At 33.8% G+C, this 18,197-nt stretch overlaps 2 protein-coding genes across 2 annotated transcripts; both read left to right on the top strand.

Moving 5' to 3' along the window:
* The first annotated feature begins 2,646 nt into the window (after positions 1-2,646).
* LOC107482481 (nitrile-specifier protein 5) lies at positions 2,647-5,098 on the top strand. The gene is made up of 2 exons (XM_016102997.3): positions 2,647-2,783; positions 3,885-5,098. The coding sequence occupies exons 1-2, from the start codon at positions 2,754-2,756 to the stop codon at positions 4,830-4,832; spliced, it is 978 nt and encodes a 325-aa protein (XP_015958483.1). The 5' UTR covers positions 2,647-2,753; the 3' UTR covers positions 4,833-5,098.
* A 1,170-nt stretch (positions 5,099-6,268) lies between these two features.
* On the top strand, positions 6,269-18,189 carry LOC107482356 (uncharacterized). Its single transcript, XM_021139661.2, has 19 exons — positions 6,269-6,469; positions 6,619-6,746; positions 6,861-6,958; positions 7,039-7,253; positions 7,299-7,976; positions 8,067-8,215; positions 8,321-8,530; positions 8,689-8,838; positions 9,410-9,476; positions 10,067-10,924; positions 11,044-11,192; positions 11,300-11,518; positions 11,706-11,855; positions 12,381-12,480; positions 12,945-13,631; positions 14,310-14,458; positions 15,443-15,661; positions 16,666-16,815; positions 17,708-18,189. The coding sequence occupies exons 1-19, from the start codon at positions 6,316-6,318 to the stop codon at positions 18,104-18,106; spliced, it is 4,929 nt and encodes a 1,642-aa protein (XP_020995320.2). The 5' UTR covers positions 6,269-6,315; the 3' UTR covers positions 18,107-18,189.
* Positions 18,190-18,197: the final 8 nt, after the last annotated feature.

Genomic DNA, 18,197 nt, shown 5'->3' with positions numbered 1-18,197 from the left:
CATGTACGGATTTATTTGTCAAAATCAGTGTTCACCCATGGACAACTTTATGTTGCTTTGTCAAGAGTTAAGAGTCACAGTGGCCTCAGGATTTTAATTATAGACGAAGACGGCAATCCAAAGTCATCAACAACAAATGTCGTGTTCAAAGAGGTTTTCAATAATATTTAGGTAATAATAATATTATTTTTATTTTAATAGCATGTTATGATTTACACTTTTGTACAAATATTTACTATAGATATAACTAATTTATCTATAACTCTGCTTTCAGACTTGAGATGAAATGTGTAACAAGGAGCACAACATCATATGCCAATTGCTTTTCTAATGAACTTTGTAAGATACTAGGTTGTCGATAAATTTTTATTAGCTTTTTGATATAAAATTTAGGGTAAAATTAACATGCTATTATTACAGTTATATATGTTCTTATTTTTTTATGGCTCCCTCCTTATGGTTCAAGAATATTATAAACTTCAAACTCTTCTATTTATATTTTACTTTGAATAAAGATAAAATAACATATTTAACACGTTTATTATATAACGACGATGATAGTGTTATACTAAATTTAAATATAAGCCCGTGCATCGCACGGGTTTAACACTAGTTATATATAACACAGGATATTTCAAAAACAATTGTATACCAAATTATAATTTTGGAAAACATGTTTGTCGAGACAAAAAAGATATATATAAAATAATTAGAGGATAGCATTTATTATTTTTAATATTTTTTTAATTATCAACTTAGAGTTTGTTTTTACGTTATTTTTGAAATAGATCTTTTTTTTAAATGATATTTTTTAAAATATCTTTTACAAAAATAAAAGTGATTTTATATTTAGATATCTCATGTAAATTTTTTTTTTATTTATCAATTATGTTTGGATAAAATAAGATAAAAATATTTTTTTGTTCATTTATGATGTGAAGAACATCTTTTTTTTAGAATTAAATCTCAAAGTAGTCCCTGAACTTGCAATCGAGCCTCACGGTCGTTCCTAAACATACAATGGCCTCAATATTGTCCCTGAATTTAATAAAGGTGACTCACGGTCGTCCCTGAAGCATTTTTCGAAGAATATTCCTTAACGGCGTGATGACGTGTACTGAGAGACGCCACGGCGGATAGGTGACGTGGTTATTATCGTTATTTGACTCAATTTATGTCCACCATTAGAAGTCACCATCTTTCTTCTTCTCTGCTCTCCTTTTTCTTCTTCTATGCCACATCTCCTTCAACCAAAGCAGCATAATCAAATAGGATGAACCCAAAAGATATCCATGCAAATTCAATTTAGCCTCCGATGAATTCCACACCATTACCTCTCACACAAGAATCTAGTAACTCTTTAAGTTCGGAAATCATTTTCACTGTCGATTACCTCCTGAATGAGTTGCCATTGTGGATTGAGAAGTTGAATGAAATGTCTGAACTTCTCATCTTCTTAAGCCAGGAAACCATTTCTATGTGCTCACCATGAGTGCCAAAAGTTGAAAGAAACATATCGGTAGAAACAGTGTCAATCTCAAAGCCACTTCACTTCATTTGATCCACAACTCTCTGCAAATCATGGAACAACCCCAACCTCCCATAACCATACATAATGGACTTCAACTCAAAAGCTAAAGGGTCAATCGTTCCACCATTGTCTCTCAAATCCTCAACCAAATTCTTGGCTTCACGAGGCCTATCCATTGCACACAAAGTACTAACCATATACTCAAAAGCCCTATATTTATGTAAACAGAGGAAGAACTACAAAAAAGCTGATTCATGTAATAATAAGCAACATCAAAACCTTTCGGTGAGTCTTGCTTGGAGTGTGACTTAAGAAATTTATAGTAAAAAAAGAGCAAACTCTGTTTTGAGATTCGAGCTTGGAAATGGCCTCAAAGATTAGAGTTTCAGCTTCCTCAAAATGACTCAATTGATTAATAAGCGCTTCAGGATCAGAAACAATGGTAGGGTTCCAAGTGAACTAGAGAGCTTGGACTATACATGAATAAAACTGCAAAATTTTGAAGAATTAGAAAATGAGAAAAAAAAAAGGGTTTAGGATTTACAGCACTTACAGAGAGAGCAAGAGAAGAAAGGTGAGAACAGGAGAAGGAAGGAAATAGAAGATGACAAAATAGTGTCTTCTAATAGTGAAAGAAGAAAGAGAGTGACTTCTAATGGTAGACACAGGTGTAATTCAAATTGGGGACTAGGATTATAAATCACTTAAAGGACTAAATTAAGTCAAATAACGATAGCAGCCACATCATCTATCCACCATGATATCTCTTAGTACACGTCATCACACCGTTAAAGAATATTTTCTGGAAAATGTTTCAAATCGCTTTTATTAAATTCAGAGACAATATTGAGGTTATTGCAAGTTTAGAAATGACCGTAAGACTTGATTATAAATTCAGAGACCACTTTAAAATTTAACTATTTCTTTAAAAAAAACTTAAAAAAAGATATAAATTATAACTTTTCAAAAATAAATATTTTTTAAATTTTTTTAATACTTTTATTTTTATTATTAAAAATTTGTCAAATATATTAAAAAAACTTTTTTATTAAAAAAATATTTTTTTATCAATTTAATAACGTCCAAACAAGCACTAAATTTATTTTTTAGTCGAAGAGTTTAATAGCAATATTATTTCTCTATATATATGGTACACAGGAAGCAGTAGGTAAGTAATGACTGAGGCCAAATCACATTGCAGCTAATTTGGTGTCAAGAGTCAATGGTGGTCAGTCATGGCACTTGGTTCCAGGTCTGCTTTCTGTTTCTTCCCTCTGCTTATCAATCTTAACTTGTGCATGTTCTTAATTATATATATTTTTTTGTTTCTTTTCTACTGAAATAAGAATTATTTCCAAAGATAATAGGTCTTCGATGTTGTACACCAGTGCTCTTCCTGTGGCGCTGCAATTTCTTAGTTGTTATTGTTTTCAATGAGGGTTTGCTGCATGTTCTTGTCAAAAATTGAATATTATATCTTGATTATAGTGATTTCCTACATAATATTCTATAGTAGTTTTTTCTTTAAATATGAAATATTTCAACCAAATGTGAGAATCTGAACTTTTTCGATGAAGATTTCACGTGAAAATTAGGTCTCTTATTAGATAGATCACATAAAGTCTGAGTAACACTTCATTTTATTGATATGAGTTAAATGTCCAGTGAGTATAGAAAAAGAGTAAAATTCCTTTCCGGTCCCTTGTCTTTTTCAATTTAGACTATCCGCACCTTAAGGATTGGAAAATGATAATCTGCTCCCTATCCTTTCTTTATGAGCCCTTATATGAGAATTTTCGGCAAAAAGTGGTGGAAAATGCTTATGTGATATGAATTTTCGGCATGTGATATTAGCTTGTATGATCTAACCTTCACCTATCCTATATTGATGATAATTATTTGATTGAAATTATTTATGGTCTATTCAGTCATCAAAGGGACATTGCAGAGGGATGATAACCCTTTGATGGGACATCGTTTTGATGATTATGTAGGAGCTAAACAATTCCAATCAAATAGTTATCATCCACGTAGGACTGATGAAGGTTAGATCATACAAGTTATATCACTCGCATTTTCCATCATCCTTTGCCAAAAATTATCACAGAAGGGCTTATTCGTCTAATGAAAATGAAGGACAAGGGACAGATTGTCATTTTTAAATTGTGTGGGTTGTCTAAATTAGAGAAGGATAGGGACCGAAAAGGGGTTTTACTCAGAAAAAATTAAATCATCCATTACTACGAGAGGTTGTGATGACTAGTGAGTAGTATATGGAGGGTACTTAGGTAGAAGTTAGTGATAGCAATAGGATTAGTGGTACCATCTTATCTTTGATGATCACTTGTTTCAGCTTGATCAAAAAGGAGCTGGTCCTGGAGCAAGAAGTTCACATGCTGTTGCCATAGTAGGACAAAAGCTCTATGCATTTGGGGGTGAATTCGCGCCACGTGTCCCCGTTGATAACAACGTACACGTCTTCGACCTCAAGACTCTCACATGGTCTGTGGCTGATGCATCCGGGGATACCCCACCACCACGTGTGGGTGTGACAATGACTGCAATTGGAGATACCATCTATGTATTTGGTGGAAGAGATGCTGAACACAAGGAGCTCAATGAGCTCTATTCTTTTGATACTAAGATCAACAATTGGGCCTTAATTTCAAGAGGAGACCACGGGCCTCCTCACCGCAGCTACCATTCCATCACCGCTGATGACCGGAACGTCTATATATTTGGTGGTTGTGGGGTTTCCGGGAGGCTCAACGATTTATGGGCCTTTGATGTTGTCGATAACAAGTGGACCGAGTTTCCATCTCCGGGCACAAACTGCAAAGGCAGAGGTGGCCCCGGCCTCGCAGCTGTCCAAGGAAAAATATGGGTAGTCTATGGTTTTGCTGGAATGGAAGTGGATGATGTGCATTGCTTTGATTTGATCAGCAAAACATGGTCCCAAGTTGAAACAAGTGGAGAGAAACCATCGGCGCGTAGTGTGTTTTCAACAGCCAGTTATGGAAAACACATAATCTTGTATGGTGGGGAAATAGATCCTAGTGACCAAGGTCATATGGGTGCTGGCAAATTCTCTGGTGATGTTTTTGTGCTGGACACAGAGACACTAGAGTGGAAGAAGTTGGAAGAAAGAGTGGACTCTGGTTCCCATCCCGGGCCTCGTGGATGGTGTGCATTTGCCGGTGCTCAGCGAAACGGTCAAGACGGCTTACTGGTATATGGCGGGAACTCTCCCAGCAATGATAGGCTTGATGACATTTTCTTCTTGGCCCTGTGTCAGAACTAGTAACTGCATTATGTTTGATATGTTTCTGGAAACATGTGATTGGGTAAGGTGATCAGAGTATAATGAGGTGTGAACTAGTAATCTTTTGTACTTGAGAAATTTCAGTTTGTGTGTATGTAATAAATTAGCAAGAAGTGTGTGAAAATTCTCAGGTTTGGCTTATTTAATGGTTTAGTTTATTCTTGTATTTTGATTTGGTGTTGCAAGAACTTGTGATTGTAAATCTTTGCCATTGTTAGAGAAAATGTTCTGATAGTTGTGAGATACACTCGGTTAACTTACTCTTGACATCAGATATTTGTTGACAATCCTTATTAGAGTTCTATTAAAAGAAGAATATGAAGAAATACTACTACTTGTACTTTCATACACATGCATAATCATAATTCCATACCATCTAAAACAATATTCAACATCATCTAGTAATCAAAACCATAAGCATAAGAAAATTTTCATAAATTAATCATAATCACATAAGTAAAAACATTCATATTCATATATATATTTTCTTTGGAGGCTAAAATGGTAATTTACTTTTTATGAGGTATATGAAATCCATATCAACTGAATTCCACATCCCATCACATCACGAACAGAAACTAGTGGAGTGTATATAAAAAGAAAAGTGAGTACATATACTATAACTCAAATATGAAATAAAAAATAATCTTCTTTATCTTGGTAATTTCGTTGCTCAACCAAGAAATACTATGCTTTAATTTTATCGAACAGCTTTGTCAAAAATATATTCCCCCAATGTCTGGAACAAACTGACAAATGCAAAAAAGGGCAGTGGTAGTATTTAGGAAATGAGCATAGATTTTGTCAAATAATAATAATAATAATAATGTTCAAACTAACTTGAGTTAGTCAAGTGGTCAACTCACTCGTATGCTAAGCAAGTGTCGGAGATTTGAATCTCGTCTTGTGTATGCAACAACTCATTGGTTAGTGGCAGATCCTTAAATGGAACTCAATCTGCGACAAATTAGTTCTTAGCAGTCTTAAGGGCTGCGTTTGTTTCTAAGAATAGGACATGACAAGACATTGAAAACAAGACAGGATAAGACACTGATGAACAGATACACAAATATAATGAAAGAATTAACAAGAATAATGAAAGAAAAAATAAAAAATAAGTTGTGTCCCTTGTTAGTGTCTCCGTGTCCTTCCTATCAGGATGGACACAAAATACATTAATTCAGTGTCTCTGGACACATTGTCTCTGTCCATGTCTTTTCTGCCAACACGATTTTGTGTCTCAATGTCCCTATTTCAGTGTACTGTCTGTGTAAACAAACACAGCCAAGAGGAACATTTACTTAGGATGCCCGATATTGGCAAGGAATGTTACCATATGACAGATGTTCACATACAATGACAAATCAGATTACCTTATAACCAAAGAGACACACTTGATCAAGTTCTCTCCCGGGACTCCATTTTTCATGTCCATATATCAAGGAGTTGAAAGTGATTAGTGATGGCCATGGAAGAGAACAATGTGGTGGTGATTCAAGATGCGTCGAAAGAGCTTCATACTAGAGTGTTTTCATGGGCTATAGATAGCGGCTTAGCACTGAAGGCAGCAGATAAGGTCACTCTAGTTTCAATCATGCATCAGATACACACTCCTAGTATGTAATCTTTCTGAAACAATTCATCTTATTCAATCCTCAGCTGAAGTATTAGTAATAATAATAAGTGGAATATAAACAGTGTAAAAAACTCTTGAAATGACTAAATAGAGTGTATGCATTTTGTTAATGAATAATATCCCTTGTAGTGGGATATTATTGCAGTGTGCATGGACTGAATAGGAGGATTGTGGCCGAAGTAGCTTCGAGGAAGATGGAAGAGTATCTTCAGAATGATGAGCTTGCTCAGATTGCTAAACTTTATGAATCAAATGAGGTATGTAAGTTTGAAAGTTTGAAAGAACAAGCCTAATTATTTCATTTCTAGCAATAAGATTTTCAGAGGAAACTTTACAGGCTGCAATTTTTGTGAAATGCATAATATTTTCAGGTTGCATTTAAGATTCAGTTGGTTACAGGATCTCCATTAAAGGAACTTGCTTTAAAAGCAGCCATTAACCTAAAGGCAACTTGGCTTATACTTGACAGGTCAGGCAAAATAAAAGCACACAAATGTTGTAGCTGTATTATTTTTTATCATAGTAATCTAAGATGCACCTCATTCATAGGCAACTGAAGAAAGATGCAGAGTTTTTCCAGCAGAAGCTTTCTTGTGGTATATCAAGATTAAAGCGAAACAATCGGATCGTACACCTACGAGCCCCTACTGATATCCCCACAGAGATTCAATGTAGCAGCCATGAAACATTTGATCAAAGTTTACCAGAACCAGCATTTGAAGATCTGTTCCTCACTGTTGATGATTTCAATAAGAGTAATGCTGGTGTGCAGCACTGACTTCACTATGTTTCAGCCTATTTATTCTTAGTGAAGGCCACCAACACACTTCTTGTGACTAACAGGGGAGAAAGAGAAATAAACAATGATGAAGAAACAGGTGAAATAGAAAGAGAGAAGCAAAGAGAGGATGATGAACAGATAAAAAGCATGCTCCATGAGGAGGAGATGGACACAACAGTTGTAACTAACAATGATGAAATAACAGCTCATGACATAGCCCAACAGCCAAGCCGGGACAAAGAGCAGACACAGAACTTGCTCCATGTTGAGGCTTGGAGCTTAAGGCATCCATCAAACATCTATGAAATGAAGGAGATTGATCAACCAAGCGACAAGGAAAGCGCTTCAGAAGAGCTGTTATGCTCTATCTGCAAAATCCGACGGCCTAATATCGAATGGAAAAAGGAATTCACATATGAAGAACTCCAAATTGCCACAGATGGATTCTCATTGAAGAACTGTCTCTCTGAAGGTGGCTATTTGTCTACTTTCAAAGGCCAGCTAGAGGGCGAGTTGAAAATAGTAGTTAAGCAGCATGAGCTAAGAAGTTCTCAGGAAAGGGAGAAAATCCAATCCGAAGTTCGGTCTACTCTCAAAGTTAGACATAAGAATGTGGTCATGCTGTTGGGTTTAACCACAGAAGCAAGCTTCCTATTGACCGTGTCTGAGTATGCCTGCAACGGTTCACTCGACATGTATCTATCAAGTAAGATATCTACCATATGTTTGTGTGCATGTGTAGTATATAAACAAAGGAGTAGAGAATTTTACCATTTGAACTTGTTTCATTATGCAGAGGAAAGCAGCAGATCTTTGACTTGGAGAGAAAGGAAGAAAGTGGCAATAGGTCTTGCAAGAGGTCTAAAGTACCTACATGAAAATAGCATAATCCATGGCAATGTAAAACCAAGTAACATTCTTCTGACACATGAATTCAGCCCACTGGTACTTAACTTGAATTCTAAAAGCTGAGTTTCAAACTAAGTACAACTATCCACATTTTCATGTTATGTATCTAATCATTACTCCGAAATGTAAGTATGTAATTAGATTGGAGATTTCGGATTCGGTAAAAAGATTGACTTCAAGAAGTTCAACAAAGATAAAAGTGTAAATTCTGACTACATAGCACCAGAGCATCAGGAGAGGGGAAAACTATCAACTAAGGCTGACGTGTACTCGTTCGGAGTGGTTCTGCTAGAGCTGATCACCGGACGTAGGGTTAAAGGTCACTCTGCAGATAAAGGCCTTGTTGGATGGGTAGGAACATAATATTATTATTATTACTTTCACATCCTATTAGATAGTATTCAATGATTGAGTGATAAATTGGTTCAGAAGCTTCATTGTTTACCTTCTCAGTGATTTTGTTAAGTTCATTATACAAAATTGATGTTCATTTCTTTTTCCCTTTACAGGCCAAGCCTCTTCTTAAGGGAAAGCAGTACACACAACTTGTAGATCCCACTCTCAGCAAGTCATATGAGGAGGAAAAGCTTCAATGGCTGGTCCAAGTAACAGATCAATGTCTTAAAAAGAGTCCAAAGGATAGAATGTCCATGAATATGGTAAGTATCAATAATCTGCAATATTCATTCACACAGAGCAAATTGTTGAACACAGAAAGCATGTTGTCCTATAATGCAACACCATATCACACTTTTTTTTCAAGTTATTTTCTTGTTTTTCTTTTATTTAAGCCAACTCATGTGTCTTCAGTCTGGGATAAGGAATCATGGTGCCTCCAGCATAACCGCATAAGAAAATGGAACTCTTGAATCCTAGACAAATATTGTGAAGAAAAATTCTTTTATGTATTGAAGCTGCATAAGAGTTCATAGGATAGCAGTCAAGTATGACTTATATGCATATTCAAAAATCAATATACACATTGACCTTTAGGCTGCTTTTGGTTCTGAGAATATACGTACCTTCTTTTCTGTGGACACAAAAGACCATGATTCTTATTTGATTGTAGAATGGACCATAACATGAACTATAAGAAAAACAAATGAGTTGGATAGTTTATTTTGACTCATTACAAGATATTCATTGTTGCCTCACATTCTGGCAATTTTTTCATTTGTAGATTGTCAATAAATATCATTTACATCAATATGTCCATGTGGAAAATTTCAGGTTGTTTCTGCATTGCAAGACTTAGAAGATAGTGAACAACACTGCATCATAGACGAACTTACTCCAGGTAATTCATGCAATCAGAATTGTCAAGATATCTGCAAATGCCAAATGGACAATTTAACAGAAAAGAAAGTTATGATTATATCTCAGCATATAAAGTTTTCCAAAGGAGGAACTAACAAAATATTAGTGGAAATGTTTGTAAACTCTGGTAATCACTATTATGTGGACAAACATTTCTAATATATGAACGGAATAAAGTATGTTTTTTGTCCCTAACGTTTATAATTTTATGCAAAAATACTCTTAACGTTTAATTGAATTGAATTTTGTCCCTAATGTTTTCGATTTGCATCAAAATACCCCCGGATATTAACTTCATCGAAAACATTAGGGACAAAATTGAAAATGTCTAAGGGTGGTTTTAAAATAAGTCGAAAACATTAAGGACAAAATTGAATGAATTGAAAACGTTAAGGACAAAATTGAATGAAATTAAACGTTAGGGACAAAAAGCATACTTTACCCGTTCAAACTAAAATCCCAATACATGTGGAAGGCACTGTCCAGAATTGACATAATTAAATTCCTCTTTGTTGCTTCTTTAAATCCTTTCATTGAAGTGAAAAATGGTATTAACTATTGCAAATGTAGGTGCAACAGAAAATAATCAGCCAAGCCAAAAACCAGAACAGACAGAGAGCAGGTCCTACATTGAAAAAGGGAGGTTAAAACTAATAGTTGAAAATAACAATTTCTACAAAACAAGCCAGGAAAACTCTGATCACCTGAACCAGGTTGAAGAACAGATGCAAAGCAAGTCTGTAGCAGAGGAAAGGAGTCATCAAAAGATGATAAACTATGAACACATGATGGATCAGACAGTTGTTGATCAGCTGAATCAGTATGACAAACAAGTGAATAGCAACCTCTATGGGCAGACCATAGCTGACCAGCCAAGAAATGATCAAGAACAGCAGTGGTGCTCATCTGAAATTCAAATAGGCTCGAATTCGAATTCACACGGTACAGCTATAAATCAAAGTTATCAAACAAAAGTAGATCGGCCGAACCAGAATAAAATACAATCACAGAGCTGCTCAAGTGAGAATTTATTTGCTGGATATCAAAGTGAAGCCATTTTGGAGAATTTGAAATCCTCTAAATGCTCTATTTGCAAAAGTAAACGGCCAAATATTTCATGGCAAAGAGATTTTACTTATGATGAACTCCTTGAAGCTACCGAAGGATTTTCAATTAAGAACTCCCTATCTGAGAGTAAAGAAGGACCAACTTTCAATGGATTGCTAGAGAGCAAGATAAAAATAGTGGTTAAGAAATATCAAATCACTAAGCCTCAGGAAGAGAAGATTTTCAAGTCAGAGGCCGACTTGCTGTCCAAGGCTCGACACAAAAATGTGGTCATGCTCTTGGGTATATGTGCAGCTAAAAACCAATTGATGATTGTGTATGAGCAAGCATGCAATGGTTCACTTGACAAGTACCTATCAAGTAAGGACTCTAACACATAACCTTTTTACTTATAATATATAAATGAAGTTTAAGCAGTTTATGCTTGGAAACTGAAATTGATTAGAAGGTATGTTGAAAGAACTTCATATATTGTGCAGGAGGAAACTTCCAATCATTGACTTGGAGAGAAAGGATAAAAGTAGTAGTAGGTACAGCCAGAGGCTTAAAGCATCTACATGCGAATAATATAGTTCATGGAAGTATAAAGTCAAGTAACATTCTACTAACACATGACTTTGAACCACTGGTACTTACTTGAACCTTATTGCATGCAAAAGCTTTGAAGTTTCAAGACATTATGAATATGTTGTCTTAATAAACAAACTTCTACACATAATTGTTTAAAATGTTTAGATTGGAGACTTTGGCTTTCCAAAAGTGAGGCTAGAAACAAAGAAATCATACAAGGGTAAGGAAGCAAGCAATTCTGGATATGCAGCACCAGAGTACACAGATAGTGGGAAAGTATCAACCAAGGCAGATGTATACTCCTTTGGAGTGGTTCTTTTAGAGCTGATCAGTGGCCGAAGCGCTGCAGACAAACTACCCGGAGGCAAAAGCCTCGTTGGATGGGTAAGAGAAGTTAATAATTTTATATTTTTAAACAGAACAAATTGTGACTATTTTTAAAAGTTTGTGCCTCATTTCCCATTATATACATGATAAAATCAATGAAACCATTTGTCCAAGGACAAAATGTCGTTGGACGGCATAAATAATTGCATATGTAACTTATTATTTGTAAATATTTTCCTTACAGGCAAGACCCCTATTGGGAGGAAAGAAGCACCCGCAGTTGGTGGATCCAAATATCAGCAACTTCTATGAAGAAGAAGAATTAAAATGGCTGGTCCAAGTAACAGAACAATGTCTCAGAAAGAATCCTAAGGATAGATCTTCAATGAATATGGTAAGTCCAAGTGAGATGTAGAATATTGTTAACCAAAAGGTTCATAAAACAATAAGTAAGGAAACACACTAGTTTACATAGGATAGCATAACTCAATGAAGCTCCTGATTTGTTACCAGAGATACTGTAGACCAATTTAAACAAGATAAAGACAAGCATGAACTAATCTTAAACCGTAAGAAAAATCTTAAAATGGGACCTAATCTTAACCTGTTCAATGAGATGCAAAGAGTTTTACATATTTAACATGTACTTTGATGCAGAGGCCCTTTGGAATACAAGCTCACAAACCATGTTTTGAATGTATAATATAACTCGGAAATTGGTAATACCGAAATAGCATAAGTCAAATTCTTGAATACCAATATGAAGACTGACTAAAAGATTAAAGGCATGTTTGGTAATAAAATGCTTTAAGGAAATATAGGCTAACCTATCCCACTTGTACATAAGAACACAATGCTTTAACATGCATTCTCAATAGCATATCATTTGACACATGATGGTTATTCTGTGTTGTTCTAGGTTGTCTCTGCATTACAAGACTTAGCAGGTGCAGTTACAGACACAGATGAGTGCTGTTTTACTGAATATTCTTCCTCAGACATGCCATATTTAGCATATGGTGAGCCTTCATTGACTAGTTCATGCTGTTAACTTGAGAGAAGATTTATACTATCTTTATTTGGGGAATGGATATTCTCAATTTTTCCTTTCAATTGTTTTGTCAAGTTTGAACTCTCATCATACACTCCTTAAGTGAGACTAAGATGATGTTGAATAGTAAAAGATCACAGCTGAGGAATGTACAGTGAGAGATTAAACTCATTTTTTATAAATACAAAAAAAAATTGAGTGGATTCATTCCCCTTTTTTGCTTTTATTTTTTTCAAAAATGATATGTGTACACTAAAATCAGCCACCATGTCTTTGTGTATAAATACATACTCATTTTTTACGTGTATTTTATACTTCAACATGTATTTTATACGGGTGGCTGATTTGGTCGCTGATTTTTAGTGTTTACTTAGTATGGTTGTATTTTTTCTGTGAAAGAGAAAGGAGGGACTTAACAATAACAAAATGTAGGTCAAATAAAGGCTGATTCGATGATTCAAACACAAGAACAAATTCAGATCAAACCATGGGTGGAGGAAAGAGACCTAAAGTTGGAGATTAAAACTCATGAGGTAATAGGTCAGAGTAAAGTTGAGCACCCAAGAAAAGATGCACAAAAGATGCAGAGCAACCCCCATGGGGATGAGATTCCCAGAATGGTAGTATATCCTAATGACAAGACCCAAGAAGAAGAGGATATTATCAGAAGCTTCGACGTTGGGATGATGTGTAAAATAGAAGTAGACAGACAACAAAAGGTGAAACAAATGCAGGATTTATCAATTGAGAATCAAGGTGAAACCATTTTAGAGAGTTCAGAAACCTCTTTATGCTCAATCTGCAAAAGTAGAAGCATAAATAATACATGGAAAAAGGACTTCATTTATGAAGAACTTGAAGCTGCTACAGATGGATTTTCAACCAAGAATTCTCTATGTGAAGGTGGATGTGGACCTGCTTTCAGAGGTCAGCTAGATGAGCTGAAAATAGTTGTTAAGCAATACCACATGACAGAGAATGTCTTGTCAGAAGTTGAGCTGCTTAGAAATGCTAGGCATGAAAATTTGATAAGGATATTCGGTTCATGCATACAAGAAAGTCAATTGCTGATTGTATATGAACATGCATGCAATGGTTCACTTGACCAGCACTTATCAAGTAAGTATAAATATGTGAATGTTGCATTTCTTAGGAACTTTTACCATGATCATATATATTCACAACTTCTAGATTCATGATATGTGTCTTCAATTCCATCAACTTAGCCAATTAGGTATCTCTTCATTCACATAAAGTTAACTCTTTTTGGTTCTTGAGCACCAGCTAGAATTTCTTCCTCCTTCGTTTCTTCGCGAAATCTCCACTTCCGCATGCTTTTCATCCATCTTCCCAAGCCATCCTTGCCTCCTAAACATTAAACAACTTGAAAAAAAAATATCAAGATATCGAATGGAATAAAAGTGGAACTAATTTGATAATTTTTAAAATATAAAAAGCATGTTTAGTCAATTAAGTTCAATTAGGAAAATTTTCACAAAAGTATGCAATTAGAAGGACTAAGTGCAAGTTAAATTGATAAATTCCACTATTTTCAATCCAAAAACTATCGTAAAATATGGATTTATCAGTTCTTCTAAGAGTTTTGTATATAACAAGATATTGTTTGAATTGTAAATTGTGAGTTTGTAACCAGACAAAACAATAAGTCTCTTTGCAATTGCTTTACCATATTTCTTAACAAATCTAGAACATAATGTAAACGAGGTTTGACATCAACAACATGGACTTTTATCTAAAAAGTAAGTTAATACCAAATGAAATTTCCGAATCATGCAGGAACAAGTGGCAGATCATTAACATGGACAGAAAGAATGAAAGTCGCAAAAGGTGTTGCTAAAGGTCTTAAGTATCTACACGACAATAACATAATTCATGGAAGGATAAAGCCAAGTAACATTCTTCTAGATCATGAGTTTAACCCGCTGGTACTGACATGAACCTTAATTATAGAGAGCTTTTTTAATTAAGCTACATTTCAATATAGGATAAAGTGTTCCAATATTATAGCGTTTGTTTTGAGATAATGGTGACAGACTGAGATTAGTATTGGCTTAGAAACTAGTACTAAAATTTCTGTCCCTGTCCTAAAATTTCAGTATTTTAGTACCTCTAAAAAGTGGGGACACATGGAACTGAAATTTTTAGAGACGGAGACTGAAACTTTAATAACATTTTATACCTAAATACCCTCATTTCAATTAATTAATTCTAATTTTATCTTTTGTGCAAATTAAATTAGAACTTTGTTCTTGTTTTAATTTTTGTCTCCCACTTTGCATTAAACAGAATACTAAATTTTATTCCAATCTCTGTCTCTCAGTTTTAGTCTTTAGTCTCTATTTCTGCACCAAACGCTATTTAAATATATTTCTAAATTTTATTTTGTTTCAATTTTGTCTTAGAAATTTTCGATTTGCATCAAAATTTATCCCTAACTGCTATTTTTTCAAGAAAATTATAACCAATTTAGCAATAGTTTATAAAAACAACATTCAACACAAGTAAATTAGACATAGTTATTATGCTTTATTGTTGAATTAGTCTTAAATTTTCTTAAAATTTAGCTGTTAAGATATATTTGAAAAACTTCGAAGATCAAATTGAAACAAAATAAAACTTAAGAATATTTTTAAAATGTTTGACAAATTTCAAAGACAAATACACATCCAAGTCTTTTTGTTAACCAAGTCTAATCAAATTGGTCTAACATAACAAAAATCAGTTATAGATAGCATTATTCTAAGTCTTATTATTTAACTTGGTTAGACTTAGTTCATAAAAAGACTTGGATGTGTAGCATTACTCGACAAAAAAAAATATGCCTTACCCTTCAATATATTATAAACAAGCTATTTGTCATCTGATCAAACCAACTCTTAGTTGAATCTTGAAAACAATGCATATTTTAGCTTGCCGAATCTGTGTTCGGAAAAGGAAGATGTGAATTGAAGTACAACTGCAAGGATGAAAAAAGGGTCAATTGTGGATATATAGCTCCAGAGTATCAAGAAACAGGAAACTTAACAGATAAGACAGATGTGTATTCTTTTGGTGTAATTCTTTTAGAGCTGATAACAGGCTGCATGATCACAGAAGCAGCATCAGAACAGAAATGTCTTGTTGAATGGGTATGATGCATATCATTTTACTCCTATAAATTATAGCTTATTGCAATTACAAGTTACAGCTACTAATTTTATGCTGTTTGATTATCATATGATTCTTGTCATTTTGGAATCTTCAAGATCCAATAAATGAATGAACTAGTATTTTTACCCGTAATAATATTCTAAAGGGTAAGTTATTCAAAATAAATTGTATCTAAATATTTTAAAATTTTAAAAATTAATAATATCGAATGTTGTTGTAATAAATAATTAAATATTAAAGATTTTATCAACTAAACAAAAAAAAATAGGTGCCACTGTGACAAACGGTAGCATGCGAATAAATAATTTGAAAAGAATAGTATTTTAGTAGTAAGTTTTAGAAATGATAGCATAAGGTTAAAATGTCAAGAAAAATAGAGTGAGTGAATAAATGAGAGAAAATTATATTTTAATTGCAATAACATAGAGTGCCGTGTGGTACATTTTGATTGTCAAATTAAATAATATATAATAGATTTTAATTTCAATTGCAATGAGAAAATATAATGTGATACATTTCAGTTATCAAATTAGAAACCAACTTAGGTTGGTCGAGTGGTCAGTTCACTCGTCCGCGCAGACCCTTAAATGGAACTCAAATCCGCGACCGATTGAGAAAAGGAAGAGAATAATTTCATAGAAGAGAATTCCAAAGAAGAAGATATTTCAATTAACCTATTTAATCCCTTTTTTATTCCATCATTGCTACTCTATTTATAGTAAATTCTACTCTTAATGAGAATTTTTTAATTGGACTATTGGACCCATTTTTACTCATTACATAAAGTTTTCAATGCACTTGCAATAAAAAAGTGTCATGTGATATATTTTAGTTATAAAATTAGTAATATTACTAGAAGTTCTAAAGAGAAAAAAGTATGCATTGTGTTAAATTTAGTTGAAATATGTAGTATTATATTTTTCAAAACTTGACTGTCTTATAATTTACTCATTGATCATGTGCATTGCACAAATCTCTTCAGGCAATCCCATTTCTTAGAGGGAGGAAGTATGTACTGTTGTTGGATTCCAATATAAGCAGCCAATTTGATGAACAAGAACTGGATTTGTTGGTCCAGGTAATCGAAAAGTGCCTCCGAAAGAATCCGGAAGAAAGGTTTACTATGAATATGGTAAGATTATTACAAAACATATCCAGTAGAAAAGACTGATATGATTGTGGGATGGGGCATTAATGATATTATTAAACATTTCTAGATCTTTCTAGAACTATATCTCAACTTACTCTATTAAAAGGTTTAAAGGTTCAATCAAAGTTCAGCCAAAATTGAATTGGATACAATAAAACAATATGTTTTTACATAAAGTATATTAATTTTTTTAACCATATAAGCAGAAAGTTCTAAACTAGTTCACTGATTTTTTTATAGAATTTTGCAACTGATTCTTCTCGTCTAAACCTGATCGATTAGGTGACCCGGTTTGGTCTAGTTTTAAGAACCATGATATAAACAGTGACTACAAAATATAAGTTTCTCTTAACTATACTTTATTTTATGAAAGTTTAATTTAGCATGATCTATTGAAGTTCAATTGGTATTTTATGGACATGCAAGTAAGGTATCAGGTTCCATTTACTACTACTAAAATGATTATGTGCTAGTTTGGATTAGTTTTTTTGAGCAAAAACAGTACCTTTTTTTAAATAAAATACTTTTATTCAATTTAAAACCTATTTGGATACGTCTTTTAAAAAAAAGTACTTTTATTAAAAAAAAACAGAAGCAAAAGACGTTTTTAATATTTAAAAACTCTTTTTAAAAAGCCTATCCAAATATAAAATAATTTTTATCGGTACAAAAGTAAAAAGAAATAAGTAATTTTTCAAAAGCCAATCCAAACTGACCCTATATGTCACAACAAAATATGGTTACATTCTTACAGGTATCTTTTTAGGCATTGCATCTTTTAATCACAATCTGATCTACAACAAAGAGTCATATAATATTATCTTGTTGACAAGCTATCACATGACAAATACATAATCAACCTTGTACATTGCAGGTTGTCTCAGTGCTGCAGCATGATGCTGTTGTTTCTAGCGAAAGCTGTGTAGCTAAAGAGTCCTCTTTATCAGAGAAGTCATGCTTTTTCTTATGTAATGCTTCAGATGCAACAAGCTCAAAAGCCAAGAAGGAATTGCCACCAGAGGAACGTCTATACAATGAGGTTGTTGAAGAAAGAGAGGACAACATAACTTGCAACGGAAGCGACGGTAAAACGAAGACGAGGGAAGAAAATAAAATGATGAAAATACAAAAGAAAGAAAGCTTAGGCACCAAGCTACATGAATGTAATGAATGGTGCTTGTTTTATGGTGGAGCCAGGCACTTTTATCTTCAAGGGGCTAAGGAATATACAGTATGTCAAGAATTCTTTATTTTTAGTAATCAACTCATTTAAGGGGTTATTTTTGTAATAATATTTCATAAAATATTCTTTCCAAAAAAATTGTGAGGACAAAATGAAAATGTGATTATGTGAAACTGAAGCC

This window comes from Arachis duranensis, chromosome 4 (assembly GCF_000817695.3).
Source record: "Arachis duranensis cultivar V14167 chromosome 4, aradu.V14167.gnm2.J7QH, whole genome shotgun sequence".
NCBI lineage: Eukaryota > Viridiplantae > Streptophyta > Magnoliopsida > Fabales > Fabaceae > Arachis > Arachis duranensis.
The sequence above is the reverse complement of the archived record's forward strand: the minus strand, read 5'-3'. Positions and strand labels throughout refer to the sequence as shown.